General features: G+C 40.9%; 1 protein-coding gene across 6 annotated transcripts in view; it reads left to right on the top strand.

The window, feature by feature from the left end:
* igsf9ba (immunoglobulin superfamily, member 9Ba) overlaps nt 1-17,597 on the top strand; it is a 76,616-nt gene that overhangs the window by 51,636 nt on the left and 7,383 nt on the right. For 2 of the 6 annotated variants that reach the window (XM_075473225.1, XM_075473227.1), the window contains exons 12-20: nt 35-158; nt 1,620-1,795; nt 4,996-5,222; nt 5,625-5,709; nt 10,467-10,631; nt 10,854-10,899; nt 11,678-11,764; nt 14,000-15,610; nt 17,089-17,134. In XM_075473225.1, coding sequence (XP_075329340.1) covers nt 35-158; nt 1,620-1,795; nt 4,996-5,222; nt 5,625-5,709; nt 10,467-10,631; nt 10,854-10,899; nt 11,678-11,764; nt 14,000-15,610; nt 17,089-17,134 — 2,567 coding nt within the window. The remainder of the gene's footprint in view (nt 1-34; nt 159-1,619; nt 1,796-4,995; nt 5,223-5,624; nt 5,710-10,466; nt 10,632-10,853; nt 10,900-11,677; nt 11,765-13,999; nt 15,611-17,088; nt 17,135-17,597) is intronic. The other 4 variants (XM_075473222.1, XM_075473221.1, XM_075473224.1 and 1 more) reach the window with 4 other exon arrangements.

The raw sequence follows: 17,597 nt of genomic DNA, 5'->3' as shown, positions 1-17,597 counted from the left end.
TCCCACTCTGTCTCTGTCTCTGTGAACTACTCAGGCACCAGCCCACACGCTCCTGGCAATATCCATGTATTGCCCTCAACAACCTCTGCTAATGTTTCCTGGGAACCAGGTTATGATGGCGGCTTCGAACAGACATTCTCAGTGTGGTACGGTCCAGTGTGAGTGCTTTTAGTCTACTTCAAATCAATGACTGCAGCTTGCAGATGTGGAAACATGCTGAAAGGTTATCAGTGCAGTTTGACAGTCAGTTGAAGCTCTTCTGCACTGAGGGCGATAAAACAGAATTTCAATCAGAGGCCCACAGCTGAGTTGTTTTGCCAGCTGATTTTCAGAATTGATGTGCATGTGTATTATTCATTGATAATTCGTGGAATCTAATAGAATGCAACATGCCACTCAACATCAAACATGTTTGGTCATAAATGAATATCTTTTTAGTTTTAATGATTACAGACTAAATACATCTCACATTGTAGAGCCAAACCTATTTAAGCCCAGTGAAATGGAATACTCTGGATGTTAACACAATATAAAACTGTGACTTTCTGAAAAAAAAAAAAAAAGAAGAAAATACCCTAAAAGAGTTGGTTTAACTTCTTACAGTTATGTTTCCTCTAAATGTCAGGCATCATATTTTAAACGACAGTTTGCACAAACCAAACATCATTTTTAGAGAGTTTAAGATCAGACTTTTGTTGCTCTTGTGGCATTATTTCTCAGATGGATCAGTAAATTCATTCTAAAGGTTAGTGGAGGATGCTTGAAGCATTAAACTTGTGATTTTAGGAACTTTTTAAATAATTGCAAGTGTAATAACCATTTTCCACTGTGTAAAGAAATGCTCTTTTCTTTTTCAAAATCCAATTTTCCTCCCTCTGTTTTTCCATTCCTTGTTCTTCTCCTAAAACTGTGCTTGAATTGAATACATACAGATTATACAGTATTTATGATCAAGTATCAGGTCTCTGTTATTGAAAACTACATTTGATTTGCATTTTTATTGGTATAATCTACTAATAAGATAGTACTTTTGTCCAATTGAAAAAAATGTCACTTACTCCTGTAGCTTTGATCAATTGATGCACATCTCACATGTTTATTAGACATTTATGGATATTTTGTTCTTGTTGTACAACCTTTGCATCATGTTTGTATACACTGAATACTTGGACTGTATGCTGATCAGAGGTTGCAAAAGTACACAAGTACATAGTTTTAATGCAAACCTTTCTGTCTCGTTATATAACAAAGTCTAATATTGTAAACATGATTAAAAACTGACCAAATGTATTCACCAAAAATTGCTCTGACAGCCAACAACTTTAAATTGCACACTCAAAAAAAGCCCTGGATGAGTCTGGTTTATTTTCACATATGTGCCTACTTACTGGCTCTTCTTTCCTTGGTCACTGAATTGAATATATATAAAGCAAAAATAGGAAAAAGACTGTAACAAATACAATGCACCGGTTGGAGTAAAATACAGTATTTTAAAATCTGATCAAATTGGTGTTTGACTCATGTAATAACTACATAGTTTCATATGACTTATTCAAATTGAAATGATATCATATATACATATCAATATATGTTTAAAACTTTCTCTTTTCTGTTCTCAGGTCAAAGAGAGTAGACTTTGGTCCTCACGATTGGCATTCGATGCCAGTTTCTGGTGCTCAGACCTGGTTGATGGTGCCAGGGTTGGAGGCTGGGACGGAGTACCAGTTCAGTGTGTTGGCACAAAACAAACTGGGCACGGGCCCATTCAGTGAAGTTGTGACAGTCACCACTGCAGGTGGGTACCACTTATCAAAGGTTGTTCCATCCATGTTCGCTGCTTCTTGCCTTCAGAATCAACCCACTGAGCAGCACTGAGATGCTTTTTATAGTTTCAGAATATCATCAGGCGTGGCAGACGCTATACTGCCCTCTGGTGAGATCTAAATGAATGTATACATGGGCGTAACCTCAACTGGAAATGGGGCGGGTGCCCTCACTTCTTTAAATATCTCTGAATGTTCTGACGGTCCAACTAAGAGAAGATCTCAGTTTAATTTTTGTATGCTCATATCAGCCACCTTCAATAAACACGACATAACAAGCAAATGCAATCAGAATGACTTATAATGCTGTGTGTTGTGATATTTGACATTTAGCAGCAGAGCCTTTAAGTGTGCGTTTAAGCAGACCAAGCCACCTTCTTCCACTCCTCCAATGTCCAGTTGTGACCATTTTAACTGCTTTAGCTGTTGACAGGTGTCAGTATGAGCAGCCTGCCCATCAATGTGTAATGAACCCTATCCTAACATATTTCTATTATAGCCAGCATTTAGATTTACAACTATATGACTGCTATAGTTCTGCTAATGGATCAGACCACATGGGCCAGCATTATTTCCTCAGGCACCTCACACAAGGCCTGCAAGTTTTGAGTTGCTCTGACCCAGCCATAAAATCATCACAAAGTCAAAGCCACGTAGATGTTTACACCTTTGCTGACTGTTCACATTTCGCCCAAGATATCCCACCACAGGACTGGTGCAATTTTAACAGTCAGTGTTATTCACTCGTCCTGTGATGTGGCTGAACGATGAATGTGCCTCACAGTTTTTCCTTCATACCAGAAGAAGACAGTGTTTGGTGCACAAAGTGTGTCTGGAAACATGCTGGACTTTAACATTAGCAGCTGACAGTCATTAAGTTGTTTAACAGCAGGGAACAATGCAACAGATAATTCTCATTGCAAACATGTGAACTGGTCACAGCAGGAAAGACAGACATAACTAATGACATTGATTATGGCACTGTTCCATTTATGTGTGGTAATAAGCCCAACACCAGAGCCCAACATTTATGCTATTAGCTCCACCTGTTCGACAAGACAACATGTTTGAAAAGAGGAAGATCCTTTTGAAGAAGTTGCTTGTTAGTTAATCCAGCTGAATTTAACTGCTTATCCATTATTAGATATTAAGTGAATCCTTGTTGCTGCCAGATTAGTCTCTGTTTTCTACCTCTCAAAGAGAAACTGAACTAAAGGGCCGCAGCATTTATAATGTCTAAGCAAGTAAACAATGATCAAGAATAAAAGAGGATGGCTGGATATTGCATCATACAATTGGAAAGAGCAAAGAAGAGAACGTTTTGAACGAAGCAATGCAAAGAACTACAGCACTTAGACCTCAAATAAACTCCAGTGGACCATTTCAGGCTCTTTAAAACTGTACTGTGTTTTATGCCGTGTAAATGCAGATACTGGAACCCAAACCAACAAAGAAGCTTTTCTTCTTTCAACAAATGTTAAATGAGGCTTGCAAAGTTCTGACCTAATTCACACACTCGGATGCCGACCTGTCAGTGCATGCCAAAGAACATCGAGGTTCCTTCTGTTCTGCTGTTCCAGAAGCAGTTTTCAGGTTGCTTTTCTTATTTCATTTTCACAACATAAATCAATTATGAACCAGCTTAGTCCAACTACAGCCAGCAGCTGTCATCTTTTTTTTTTTTCAAAGACACTGTGATTACGAACAACGTGTGCAAATAAAAGAGACTCTGTATTACAAATATTTTTCCATTTGTGGTTTCCTGTTTTAGAATGCCACTGAGCTGCATGACTCATTCAAAAGTTCAGTCTCCCTCCAAATTTGTAATTTATTTGAGCCAGATGTAAAATTTTGAATTTGGATGAAGTTGCACAGCAGACAACTGTATTTTTAACTGACGTATCTGTAATTGTCCGCTGTGATGGTTTAGTGACAAGAAGACTCAAATACAGCCCGAATAACTTCTGTGAACCTCTGACTCTGATTTTCAATTATTCTGTAAAACATCAACATCTACTCGAATTGATTGGCACAAAATAGAAGTTTTGCATAGAAGTTCATGTTGCCCTCAGCAACATGAGCTGAGCTGCATCTCAAGACCTGGTTGCTTTGCAGTCACTTAGTTGAACGGTAACTCCTCAGTATACTAAAGTATTCTAGAGTCAAATGTGAGGCCATCTTTATGACACCTAAAGCTTGGCTGAAACTGGGTCGTGTAAGAGGATAATGATCCCAAGAACACCAGCAAATCTACCACAGAATTGCTGAAAAAGAATCAAGGTGTTGCAATGGTCCAGCCAAAGCCAGACTTCAGCCTGAATAAAATCCCATGGTGGCGCCTTAAGAAAGCTGTGCACAAAGAAATGCCGAAAACCTCAACGGGCTGAAACAACATCAGAGAGAGGAGTGGACTATAATTCCTCCTCAATTATGCAAGAGTCTACTAAGTTAAAGCAGAAAATCACTACCGTAAGTTATTGCAGCTGGTTCTGCAAGCTATCAAATCATGTGATGTTTTTCTCACACTGCTTTTGCATTTCGATATCCACACTTAGGTTTCGTTGAATAAAGAGCGACACATTGTAATATGCCACATGCTGCTGTTCATCTGAGGTTGTATTTACCTTGTTTTAAAGATTCAGTAAGGATCAGATGATTTGTATCTATTATGTCCTGACACATGAAACTTTAGAATTGAAAGAGCGTCTTCTTTCTTTTTCAGATAGCTGCATTTCAACAACTCTTGCACGGATTTCCATTAAATTTATAATTTATGCTGATGCTTAATTTTTAATTTTCCACTATCCTTTACTGAAAATTTCATTGTTCCTATCCTAAAAAAGACTTTCACCTATAGTTTCTCAGATGTTTGTAAAATGAGGCTACAAATAGACAAATGATGGTCGGTCTTGTACGCTCTTAGCATCAGTACGTTACTGCTATCAAAAATAAGGACCATATTAGTATCAGCATTTGTTTTTGCATGTTAGCAAGATGCTTCAATAGCCAGCCAAAAAAAAGGAAAAAGAAAAAGATGCTTCAATGACCTTTATGGTAGCAACATTGTTGATCAGCTCCACCGAGCTGTCAGCATGACGGTTTTTTGTTTGTTTATTTTGTTTGCATGAGTTGGTTTTTATCAAAAATACTTATCTAAAATTGTGATCCACAGGCTCTCCTCTGGGTACCCCAGAACCACTGGTGCTTCTTACTCCACCACGGTGCCTCACAGCCAATCGCACGCAGCACGGTGTCCTCCTCACATGGCTTCCTCCAGCCAATCACTCTTCGCCCATCGACCGATATATCATGGAGTTCCGCCTTGGGGAGAGGTGGGAGGTTCTGGATGACTTGATCCCATCCACTGACACTGAGCTCATAGCAAGAGACCTCATTCAGGTCAGTTAGAGACGCAGTTTTGAATGGAAACCTGTTTCCATTAGTGTGGTACTTTTATTTCTTTGAAAGCAAAGTGGCAGTAGGGGACTGTTATGAGAACAGTAAAGTTGATTGACATTAAACCTTTTTGTATACTATGGCCTCATTTTGTGGAGCCAGACCGTGCTATAAAAAAAGTTTTTAAAAAGTCCATATTTTTTTTATCAGTGTAACATTGCAAATAAAGTTTGCATTTTTGTAACTGTTCAGTATCAGATAATATAATTGTCATGTGCTTTATATTATTCAACTCTGTTGTCCACATCTAAATGCACAATCTCAAAGAGTTTTGATTCTGATGCAGTACTAAAAAACAGCAAATGACACGAACATAAGAGTGTATTTGGTCCATCGCTCTGACAGGACTCCTGGTATGAGTTTCGAGTGATGGCGGTTATGGATGACCTGATCAGTGAGAGCAGCAATGTAGTGGGAGTGTCCAGTACAGGTGAGTCTGTATGCATAGACACTTTGTCTTTTGTGAAAATTACAGTAAAGTACAAAAGTCTTGAGCCAAGCTTAGTTTATTTTGCTTCCAAGGAGCAAGACTTTCTTGTGATCTATGAAATGATCAATAGTTCTCCAGGCTTTTTCTGGAGGTCATTTGATTTTTTTTTTTACATTGGCTGCTTTTTCACTTATTTTCAGTCCAGTCATTGTACCTAACTATTTTATCACATCTATAGGAGATTAACACTGTATCTGACAGTGATATCCTTAAGACATTGGAAAATACCTTAAACACAGCCTGAGAAATGACATCTGGACTTTCAGTTTATCCATCTACTGTTCACTGAAGTACGGTGGCCGACACGTGCAAAAGCGCTGCAAATGGCGAAACAAATCCAACAATAAAATGCTACAAGAGAAAAATGCGGCAATCACAAAAACGACCGGAGCTCACGCGCTGCAAACATCAAAACACATGCAAGACATAAACGCTGCAAACATCAAAACACATGCAAGACATAAACGCTGCAAACATCAAAACACATGCAAGACATAAACGCTGCAAACATCAAAACACATGCAAGACATAAACGCTGCAAACATCTAAACACATGCAAGACAAAAACGCACTGCAAACTTCAAAACACATGCAAGACATAAACGCTGCAAACATCAAAACACATGCAAGACATAAACGCTGCAAACATCAAAACACATGCAAGACATAAACGCTGCAAACATCAAAACACATGCAAGACATAAACGCTGCAAACATCAAAACACATGCAAGACATAAACGCTGCAAACATCTAAACACATGCAAGACAAAAACGCACTGCAAACTTCAAAACACATGCAAGACAGAAACGCTGCAAACATCAAAACACATGCAAGACATAAACGCTGCAAACATCAAAACACATGCAAGACATAAACGCTGCAAACATCAAAACACATGCAAGACATAAACGCTGCAAACATCTAAACACATGCAAGACAAAAACGCACTGCAAACTTCAAAACACATGCAAGACATAAACGCTGCAAACATCAAAACACATGCAAGACATAAACGCTGCAAACATCAAAACACATGCAAGACATAAACGCTGCAAACATCAAAACACATGCAAGACATAAACGCTGCAAACATCAAAACACATGCAAGACATAAACGCTGCAAACATCTAAACACATGCAAGACAAAAACGCACTGCAAACTTCAAAACACATGCAAGACAGAAACGCTGCAAACTTCAAAACACATGCAAGAAAAAAATGTGCTGCAAACTTCAAAACACATGCAAGACAGAAACGCTGCAAACATCAAAACACATGCAAGAAAAAAACACTGCAAACATCAAAACACATGCAAGAAAAAAACACTGCAAACATCAAAACACATGCAAGATAGAAACGCTGCAAACATCAAAACACATGCAAGAAAAAAACACTGCAAACATCTAAACACATGCAAGACAGAAACGCTGCAAACATCTAAACACATGCAAGACAGAAACGCTGCAAACTTCAAAACACATGCAAGACATAAACGCTGCAAACTTCAAAACACAACGGAAGTTCGCCAGGCCAGTAGGGGGTCTCGACCTGTGGGATAGGGGATCGACTATGGGAGATGGATCTACCATATTAATGAAAGAGAAGAAAGTCAAAAGGTAGTTGTCATTTATGTCTTTTTTAAACACTTGGTCGTAAGAAAAAAATGTGCTGCAAACTTCAAAACACATGCAAGACAGAAACGCTGCAAACATCAAAACACATGCAAGAAAAAAACGCTGCAAACATCAAAACACATGCAAGACAGAAACGCTGCAAACATCAAAACACATGCAAGACAGAAACGCTGCAAACTTCAAAACACATGCAAGAAAAAAATGCGCTGCAAACTTCAAAACACATGCAAGACAGAAACGCTGCAAACATCTAAACACATGCAAGACAGAAACGCTGTAGACATCAAAACACATGCAAGACAGAAACGCTGCAAACATCAAAACACATGCAAGAAAAAAACGCTGCAAACATCAAAACACATGCAAGAAAAAAACGCTGCAAACATCAAAACACATGCAAGAAAAAAACGCTGCAAACATCAAAACACATGCAAGAGAAACGCTGCAAACATCAAAACGCATGCAAGACAGAAACGCTGCAAACTTCAAAACACATGCAAGAAAAAAATGCGCTGCAAACTTCAAAACACATGCAAGACAGAAACGCTGCAAACATCAAAACGCATGCAAGACAGAAACGCTGCAAACATCAAAACACATGCAAGACAGAAACGCTGCAAACTTCAAAACACATGCAAGAAAAAAATGCGCTGCAAACTTCAAAACACATGCAAGACAGAAACGCTGCAAACATCTAAACACATGCAAGACAAAAACGTGCTGCAAACATCAAAACACATGCAAGACAGAAACGCTGCAAACATCAAAACACATGCAAGACAGAAACGCTGCAAACTTCAAAACACATGCAAGAAAAAAACACTGCAAACATCAAAACGCATGCAAGAAAAAAATGCGCTGCAAACTTCAAAACACATGCAAGACAGAAATGCTGCAAACATCAAAACACATGCAAGAAAAAAACGCTGCAAACATCAAAACACATGCAAGACAGAAACGCTGCAAACTTCAAAACACATGCAAGACAGAAACGCTGCAAACATCAAAACACATGCAAGACAGAAACGCTGCAAACATCAAAACAAATGCAAGACAGAAACGCACTGCAAACATCAAAACACGTGCAAGACAGAAACGCTGCAAACTTCAAAACACATGCAAGACAGAAACGCTGCAAACTTCAAAACACAACGGAAGTTCGCCAGGCCACTAGGGGGTCTCGACCTGTGGGGTAGGGGATCGACTATGGGAGATCTACCATATTAATGAAAGAGAAGAAAGTCAAAAGGTACGTTGTCATTTATGTCTTTTTTAAACACTTGGCCGTAATCTTTTACCTTATAATAGCGACATAACTCCGCTGCTCTTCTATAATAAAGTAAAAGATTACGGCCAAGTGTTTAAAAAAGACATAAATGACAACTACCTTTTGACTTTCTTCTCTTTCATTAATATGGTAGATCCATCTCCCATAGTCGATCCCCTATCCCACAGGTCGAGACCCCCTACTGGCCTGGCGAACTTCCGTTGTGTTTTGAAGTTTGCAGCGTTTATGTCTTGCATGTGTTTTGAAGTTTGCAGCGTTTCTGTCTTGCATGTGTTTTGATGTTTGCAGCGTTTCTGTCTTGCATGTGTTTTGATCTTTGCAGCGTTTTTTTCTTGCATGTGTTTTGATGTTTGCAGCGTTTTTTTCTTGCATGTGTTTTGATGTTTGCAGCGTTTTTTTCTTGCATGTGTTTTGATGTTTGCAGCGTTTTTTTCTTGCATGTGTTTTGATATTTGCAGCGTTTTTTTCTTGCATGTGTTTTGATGTTTGCAGCGTTTTTTTTTCTTGCATGTGTTTTGATGTTTGCAGCGTTTCTGTCTTGCATGTGTTTTGATGTTTGCAGCGTTTCTGTCTTGCATGTGTTTTGATGTTTGCAGCGTTTTTCTCTTGCATGTGTTTTGATGTTTGCAGCGTTTTTTTCTTGAATGTGTTTTGATGTTTGCAGCGCGTTTCTGTCTTGCATGTGTTTTGATGTTTGCAGCGTTTCTGTCTTGCATGTGTTTTGATGTTTGCAGCGTTTCTGTCTTGCATATGTTTTGATGTTTGCAGCGTTTTTTTCTTGCATGTGTTTTGATGTTTGCAGTGTTTTTTTCTTGCATGTGTTTTGATGTTTGCAGCGTTTTTTTCTTGCATGTGTTTTGATGTTTGCAGCGTTTTTTTCTTGCATGTGTTTTGATGTTTGCAGCGTTTTTTTTTCTTGCATGTGTTTTGATGTTTGCAGTGTTTCTGTCTTGCATGTGTTTTGATGTTTGCAGCGTTTCTGTCTTGCATATGTTTTGATGTTTGCAGCGTTTTTTTCTTGAATGTGTTTTGATGTTTGCAGCGTTTCTGTCTTGCATGTGTTTTGATGTTTGCAGCGTTTCTGTCTTGCATATGTTTTGATGTTTGCAGCGTTTCTGTCTTGCATGTGTTTTGGGGTTTGGAGCGCGTGTGCTCGCATTTTTCTCTTGCAGCATTTTATTGTTGGATTTGTTTCGCCGTTTGCAGCGCGTTTGCACGTGTCGGCCACCGTACTGAAGCCTCAAGAAGCCATTCTTAAGGAAGAGAAGCAGTGAGAAAAGGCTGAGGTATGCCAAATGACACAAGAAGTGGATTTAAAATCAGTGGCAACAGATCTTATGGAGCGATGAATTCTCTCCAGAGCCCAGACTTCAACATTATTGACGCAGTTTAGGATCATCTTTTCAGAAAACAAAACAAGAAGCAGCCAACATCCAAAGACGAGCTTTGGAATGTCCTTTAAGAAGCCTGGAGAACTATTCCTGAAGACTAGTTAAAGACATTACAAGAAAGCTTGTCTAAGAGGATTCAGGTTGTGTTGAATAAAGGTGGTCATACCAAGTATTGACTTTCAAACTGCTTAAAACTGTACAGACTCTGTTTCTGCTCTATATACTATATTTACATTTAAGTTCGAATAAATCTTTGTATGTATTTCCCATTTTCCTGGAAATATATAAAGAAATGAGGGGTGGCTCAGGACTTTTACACAGTACTGTAGATTCGATAGATTTTGTGTTTCTAAAATTTTGATTACCTCCTCGTTTGTCTCAGCAGACCCCTTCCCTGCTCCAGAGTTGCCTGAAGAAGGGCTGGCGCGGCCTGTGGTGGCAGGTGTTGTGGCAACTATTTGTTTTCTGGCAGCAGCAGTACTGTTCAGCACTCTAGCAGCTTGCTTTGTCAATAAACAACACCGTCGAAAACCCAAACGTAAACCAGGTTAGGCTCCCTCTAGACTGAATTTGCATGTACAAATGATAGGCTGCTGCAAAATGATCTCAACGTGTACCAGATTGTTTGAAGGTAACTTGCTTCTTTGGTGTTGGATGGGTGGCATTTTTTGTCTGTACCTATTTTTTCACAATCTGTGCAAATGTCTGGCCTTTACTGACGTTTTTAAAGCAAAGGAAATGCTGAATTTAGATATGTTTGTCCTCTCAGATCCTCCCTTGTCGGTGACACACTTCAGGAAAAGCATTGAGTCGCCGTAAGTAACGACATCACAGAGCCCTTTCAGTCTGCCAGAGGTGGCTGCCACTGTTCATCTTCTCATACACCTTTTACAAAAGCTTTCTTTCAACGCATGCTGTGACAAGGTTTACAACAATTAATAACAATAATGCCTACAAGCAAGGTTTTCTGAACTGACAAATGGACCTAACCTAGTTGATGGTACTGATGATAGTACCATCGTAGTAAAGCACAGCGTGCTTTCTCCAGTTGAGGTAAATTGATAAGTGATGGTGCAGCTCATGTAAATAATTAAAAAAACATAGATCAGGCTTCTTGGAAGGTGTAGAAGAACCTGTACAGAGGCACCTCTGGCAGACGATGGGCAGAGTAAGCAGAGTTAAAAGCAGCAAAGTCAGCATTTGAAGCACATTACCCAGAGTTCCCCAGCTGCTGTATATGTATCGATTTTTTGATCCATCTGTACTTTAACTTCAATCGCTGTCTGCTTCCTGCATGATTCTCAGTGTTTAATGGTGTACAGTATCAGCTCTGTGTGTGTATTTGTCTGTAATTCTTGTGTACACATATGACTGCATTTCAATCTCAAAAGAAGCTCATTTCTGGCAATGATGTGTGTAAATCCATTCAAAGTGAAATGCTTGTGAACTTAGATACATGTAAATCATGAGTATCAGGTCACTTTTGTCTGTCTTTTTTAAATGGTCCAGGCAGGTCAGGGAGTTTAACTTTTTTTTATGCAAGTAGCATAGTTAGAGATGAACCAGGCCCATGTCGTGTGTCTCCCAACGCAGGCCTCCTCTCACCCCCTTGCCAGGGGTAGAGCCCTGCTGGGAGGAGCCTGCCAGGAGCAGTTTCTTGCCCCCGCCGGCGAGCCCCCTGTGAGTGCCTGCCTGCACCAAAATACAGAGTGTGCTGCACTGCACTGGCTTGGCTGCATGGTTAATACATTGCATAGAATAATCAACAGATTACTTGAAGCTGTAGTGGAGGCTATTCCTGGTATATTTGCATGCACAGACACTCACACACCATACAGGGAGTAAATTGCATTAGCTCTGTTGCATGTGCAATACAATACTGTGTATATGCACTCATTATTATTTGCAGTAAGGCCCAAAATTATTCATACCCATCAGACCATTAAAAATTCTGATGTATTTTGAATTTCTTTTTGACCAGTCAGTTTCTCCTGAGTGGAATTGATAAATGAATTACATAGGACATCATGTTAAAGATGCCATCACTCTGTTTAGTTCCCTCCACAGACTCTGGGTGGGACGAAGACTTGGACTCTGTCTGGAGCGCTCCAGATTGTTGATGTTGTTTCTTACAAACCATTTCTTGACCACTTCAGAAGGATTTTTGGATAAATGTCCAGTGGAGAGGTCCGGTCCTTGATAAAACCAAGTCATTTCATCAGACTGCCTGATGATCTTCCTCTACAGATCACTATCACAGCCATCCTGATGGTCAGGTACCAACATCTTAAGGCAGAAACTGCCTAAGACTGCTGTCCATGGACGCCAACAAAGGAGCACTCACTCCCACAGGACAGACATGTACAGTAAAAGCTCACTTGGACAAATAAGAAAGCTTTTTTTTTATCAATTCTGTGGTTGGATGAAACCAAGAAACAGAAACCAAGTTGTTTGGACACAGTGATGTGGCTTTCTTTGAAAAAAAAAAATAGAAACCAAAGACAGGCCAGTATTTGTTTAGTTTCTCCTGGGCTGTTGTAGCAACATGGAATAACTAAATTTGAATAAAGAATGTGAAAGTACGTCACGCTGTGTTGCATGCTGGGACGGTAGCCTTCTTGTCAGGATTGCTCTCACATTACATCCTTTTACTGCTGCTGTTGCTTGGTTAGTTTTTGTTTTGTTTGGCTAAAATGATCAAATCTGATGGAGGTGATGGACCTTACTGGGAGAAATTAAACTGTGCCACCGGATACAAGATTTGCAGATGAACAAGTATTGTTCTGAACTCTGAACCTCCTGCAAATCCAGCCTCCTATATCATGAAAGAATTATAATAACTCCAGAAGAACATTAAGTAGTTTCTCATATAATCTCATATAATCTCATATAATCTCTATAGAAATTGCTCATTGTAAGTTAATGAAACATAATGATTCTTATTTTTTTTAACGATAGGGTTTATGGAGCAAAACATCCAGCAGTCTGAAAAACAAAAATGGCCATGGGCAGTACACGTGACAACAAAGCAGTGAAAGCACTGAAATGGATTATAAGTGGCCCAGCCAGAGTCCACAGCTAAACCCCCTTTAGAGTATAGTGCTGAAGACCAGAGTGAAGTGAAGCCCTCCAGCCTAGAAGACCTAGAGATCTTTGCAGAAGCAGTGTGGAGTCATGCAAAATAGTAGCCACATTGACGGCTGCAATGGCAAATAAAGGATTTTCCAATTAGTAGTCATAAAGGGTATGAATAATTCTGGGAATGGGAAGTTTTATAAAAAGCAGAAAAGATTTGGATTAAAATTCTAGCACAATGTCTTACACTCACTCATTTATCTGATTTCCAGCCCAAAGAAACTTACCGGTTCAATAGAAATTTATTATTAATCAGAATTGTGTCATGGGTAGAATAATTTTAAGCTTAATTGTACCCCTTTCTGATGCATTCAGTGACCCAGTGCAGTAAGTATGCTGCTCCTGGTGTGGGCAAATGAGGCCTGGTTAGATGTCATCTGCTTTCCTCCTTTCACCATTTGGTGCAGCATATAGAAATTGGACTCATGTCTGCTCAAGCTGTAGATTCAATAGATCTGTGATTGTCATGGTTGCATTGTGTTTTCTCCTCTCATCCCATTACAGTGGCTCGGTTCAATAGCTGATTCCTTATACGAATGCTGTTGTCCCCTTCAACTGGTCATTATCATAATGTCGTACTTCGTGGCTGCCAAGTGCTTTGGCTTTGTATTGTGTCATCTGTTTAGAAACCGCAATCATTCCTTTTTTCTTCTGTTTTTACAGCATCAGAGATTTTATGGTTTGTTTGCTTGTTTTTGAAATACTCAACCCACTCTCCCTTTGGGTTTCAGCTTATATGTGTTCAATTAAGCCAGTGCCTTGTGTCTGCAATTTTCCCAGGTTATCGTCGGGGAAGATAAGTCCCGAGAGCTCCCCTCCATCTCGGCCACGCTCTCTTTCATCGGAGGGTTCCCATGGTCCAGGCCTGTACGTCAGAAAGCTGTCCAGCCCTCAGAGAGAAAGAGACAAAGAGCTCTCCTTCTACAAGAAAACCAAGCGTGCCATAGCCAGCAAGAAATACAGTGTGTCCAAACATGAGGCAGAGGTCACTACGCCTATTGAGCTAATAAGTCGTGGCCCTGACGGCCGCTTCGTCATGGAGATCAGCCCACCCCACCGCCGTATCCAGGGCTTCCCCTTCGCAGAGGAGTCTGACATGTACCCTGAGTTCCGGCAGTCTGATGAGGAGAATGATTTTGACCCCGGGCCTTTGCCGCCCATCATGCCCACCCTGCGGCCCCAGCTCTCCCCAACGTCCTCCAGCCTGGAGTCAACGCAGCCCCCCACCTACAGCCCCCGCCTACACAGGGCCATGGAAGGTATGAGCTTTGCAGAGGGCAGTGCACTTCACGCCTCAGGGCAGGCCCCGTCCTCCCGCTATAGGGGCTTTCCCCAGGGCCCATTCTATGGGTATCTAGGCAGTCGTGCTGAATCAGGGATTCCACCACCATTCTACATGCCTGACATCAGCCCGCGTAGCTCCGCTCTGTCCTCCCCACCAGGCACCGCTGAGGGGCCCTTTGGTTACCCCTCCATCCCTGAGGAGAGTGGAGAGATGGAGCACCATCAGTACACTGCCTCTGGTCATTCTCTGTCTCACACACACAGCCCTCCTCCCCGCTCACCTGAAAGTTGGCAGCCTCATGAGTTACCTTTTCTTGGTCTAGAGGGCCCGCGGTTCATATACCCACCTCACCATCCCTTATATCATCCCCAGGACCTCCCTGACCCACCCCCATACCCTCCTCACTCTCTCCCCTCTAGTCGCTTACACCTCCCTCCCCTACAGGATCCAATGAGTCCTGGACTTCTGCAACTGGAGGTCCCTGTGGCTCCCCCAGGCAGAGACAGGCCTCCGGTTAGGCGTTTAGCTATGCAACAGGCCCAGAGTCTCGGCCAGCTCAGACACACGGCCCACGGTGTGGGTGTACCAGTGTTGCCTTACCCTGACCCGGCAGCCCGTGCAGGGAGCCCAAGCACAGCCCCCAGTAGTAGCCCTCAGTCCTGGCTCAGTCCGAGGGCAGGGCGCCGGGCAGACCCCAGCCTACCCCCGCTAGTACTCCAGCCCTCCCGTCTCTCTCCCCTCTCCCAAAGCCCCCTTAGCACCCAACCAGGTTCCCCAGATATTCTAGTGCGGCCCCCTCCCCGCCCCAGCATACTCCGCACCTCTCGGTCTCTGGAGATGCCTGAGATCACTCTGCAGCCCTCGGCCACTGTCAGTTTCTCCCGGAGGTCGTCTTTGACCACCTCTCCCATTCAGGGCGTCAAGCAGCCCAGCCCCAGTTATCACGCCCATATGTCCTATGCCTCCACTGCAGCCAGTTACCCCTCCCAGTCCCCCTCTCCCCCTCCAGAGGGCAGGGATGTTTTCGGGCAGAGGCCATCCCAGAGAAGGACAGAGGAGGAGATGCTACCCTCAGAACCCTCCCAGCTCCAGATATCAGCCTCAGGGTAGGTGATCCATTCCAGTAGAGAATAGTCATATATTTATATAAGGAGGAGACTTGTCTCCTCGTCTGTTCTCTTTTCCAAATTTCCTCAGTATTTACCCAAACTTTTATCTTGATGTTTCCATTTAGGAATAAGATGCATATTTTAATATGCAGAAGGCATGTAATTGCATTTAGCACTCGATGTGCCAGTTCATGATAATGAAAGATCTCAAACTTTGAGAATTCAGTAGTATGTCAAAACTCATATGAATTTTAGGTCAGTGCATTTGTGTGTTTATTGTTTGATAATGCACTTTTAATCTCAAACTATTGATGATAATGCAGATGAACTTTTAAAGAAAGATTTGGATGAAGCACTAACTTACTGCTGACAGAAGCCATCTAGTTTAGGGTTTTTAAAATTATAACTTTCTTCTTTCCCCCACTAACATTTGATTGAATGTATTTGCCACAGCTGCATATAAACTAAATTATCTGAGAGATAGTCGATATAAGTTTGAAAATAAAGTGAGTCATTTTTAGATTTATATTCTACCAAAGATGTATTACTTTTTAAGTCACCCCTATAGCAAATATGTTATCTTCCTTCTGCAGAACATGTGATTTATCCTTTAAGCTGTTTAATAAGATTTTTTTCCAGATCTGTTTAAAAAAAATCACCAGATCTGGATCAGATTTCACAAACTTTTAAGTTTCACTTATGAGCAAATGAAAACTTTTGACCATTTATAACTGAAGCAATGGAAGTTTTCAGTATATTTTAGTTAATTTTGTCCCGTTTTTTATTTAATACAAGGTTTAAATGATCTGCAAGTCATAGCACTCGGTTCTTGTTTTTTTTACGCAGGGTTCCAACCCTTCTGGAAGTTGTATTGAATTTGTAATGTTAGCAAGTCATAAATAGAAAATAAATATATATTTTTTATTTTATTCAAAGTAATGATAAGCTGTTTTGAATGCATTGTGGTCCAGGTGCTCTGTAGCTCTTTCCCAGAGGTTAAATGATCCATCAGAACGACTAAAGACCTAACAGGAAAAACTAAGTATTTTCTGGGGGAAGATAAAAAAGATGACATCAACTTTGCAGTTCAAAAAAGTTACTGCTAATGGTTTTCAAAAGTTTTCAAAAAAATCAGTGACAACTTACTAACCTCTACAAAGTTGTTTTATTGGGATATTTTATTAAGGATAAAAACCGTCACAACATTAGTATACATAACATCCAATATTTAGGTAGATCATTCCCCATATTTAGCTTTTCAGACACAGCAAAGAAAGTTTTATGCTTTTATACCTACACTCCTGAGCCCCTGACACCCACCTCACAACCCTAGAAGCTACAGTCTTGTGTAGCTAAAACCACAAGGCAGAGACTTGCTCCCGCACTATCACTGCCCTTTAAGGGAAAGTAGCTTTTAGGGCTGCTGCTTTATAGAGGGTAAGGGTCTTACCTGATTTGTTTTTGATTGATCTCAGCTATCTGGGCAGCGTTGTTGTGACCCGGTCCCCTACGCCACAATAGGTAAGGGTCGGACCCATGTCTGAGAGGGGAGGGGTCAGCAGGGGGAGGGCTCTAATCACTCTCTCCTTTAAAGGGGAATCGCTTTGGGTTGTGCCTCTGTGCTGGATTCAAGTGAAGTACAACTAATGGTAATGACTGCAGGACACATTTGTCAATACAGTTCCAAGGCACAGTCAGCCTGCTGTGGCGTTGGCCACAGTAATTAGGCTTGTGAGCAAGCTTGAGGAATGGTTTTGGACTGTGGAGAAGGATTTGATTTTGTCTTTTTCATTGTTTGAATACAGACACGTCTCGCGACACTGAAAAAAAAAAAAAAAAGACAAATGACAAAAAAAAAAAAATTAAGCCTTGAATCAATAGAGGACGCACATGAATGATAGACTGGAGTATTCCCCTTTAAAGTTTTGTTCCATGTGCAAAATGCCATGCATGCATTCTCTAAACTTCTCTCTTTGACCAAACA

The sequence above is a fragment of the Odontesthes bonariensis genome, chromosome 9 (genome assembly GCF_027942865.1).
Source record: "Odontesthes bonariensis isolate fOdoBon6 chromosome 9, fOdoBon6.hap1, whole genome shotgun sequence".
Lineage (NCBI taxonomy): Eukaryota > Metazoa > Chordata > Actinopteri > Atheriniformes > Atherinopsidae > Odontesthes > Odontesthes bonariensis.
The sequence above is the reverse complement of the archived record's forward strand: the minus strand, read 5'-3'. Positions and strand labels throughout refer to the sequence as shown.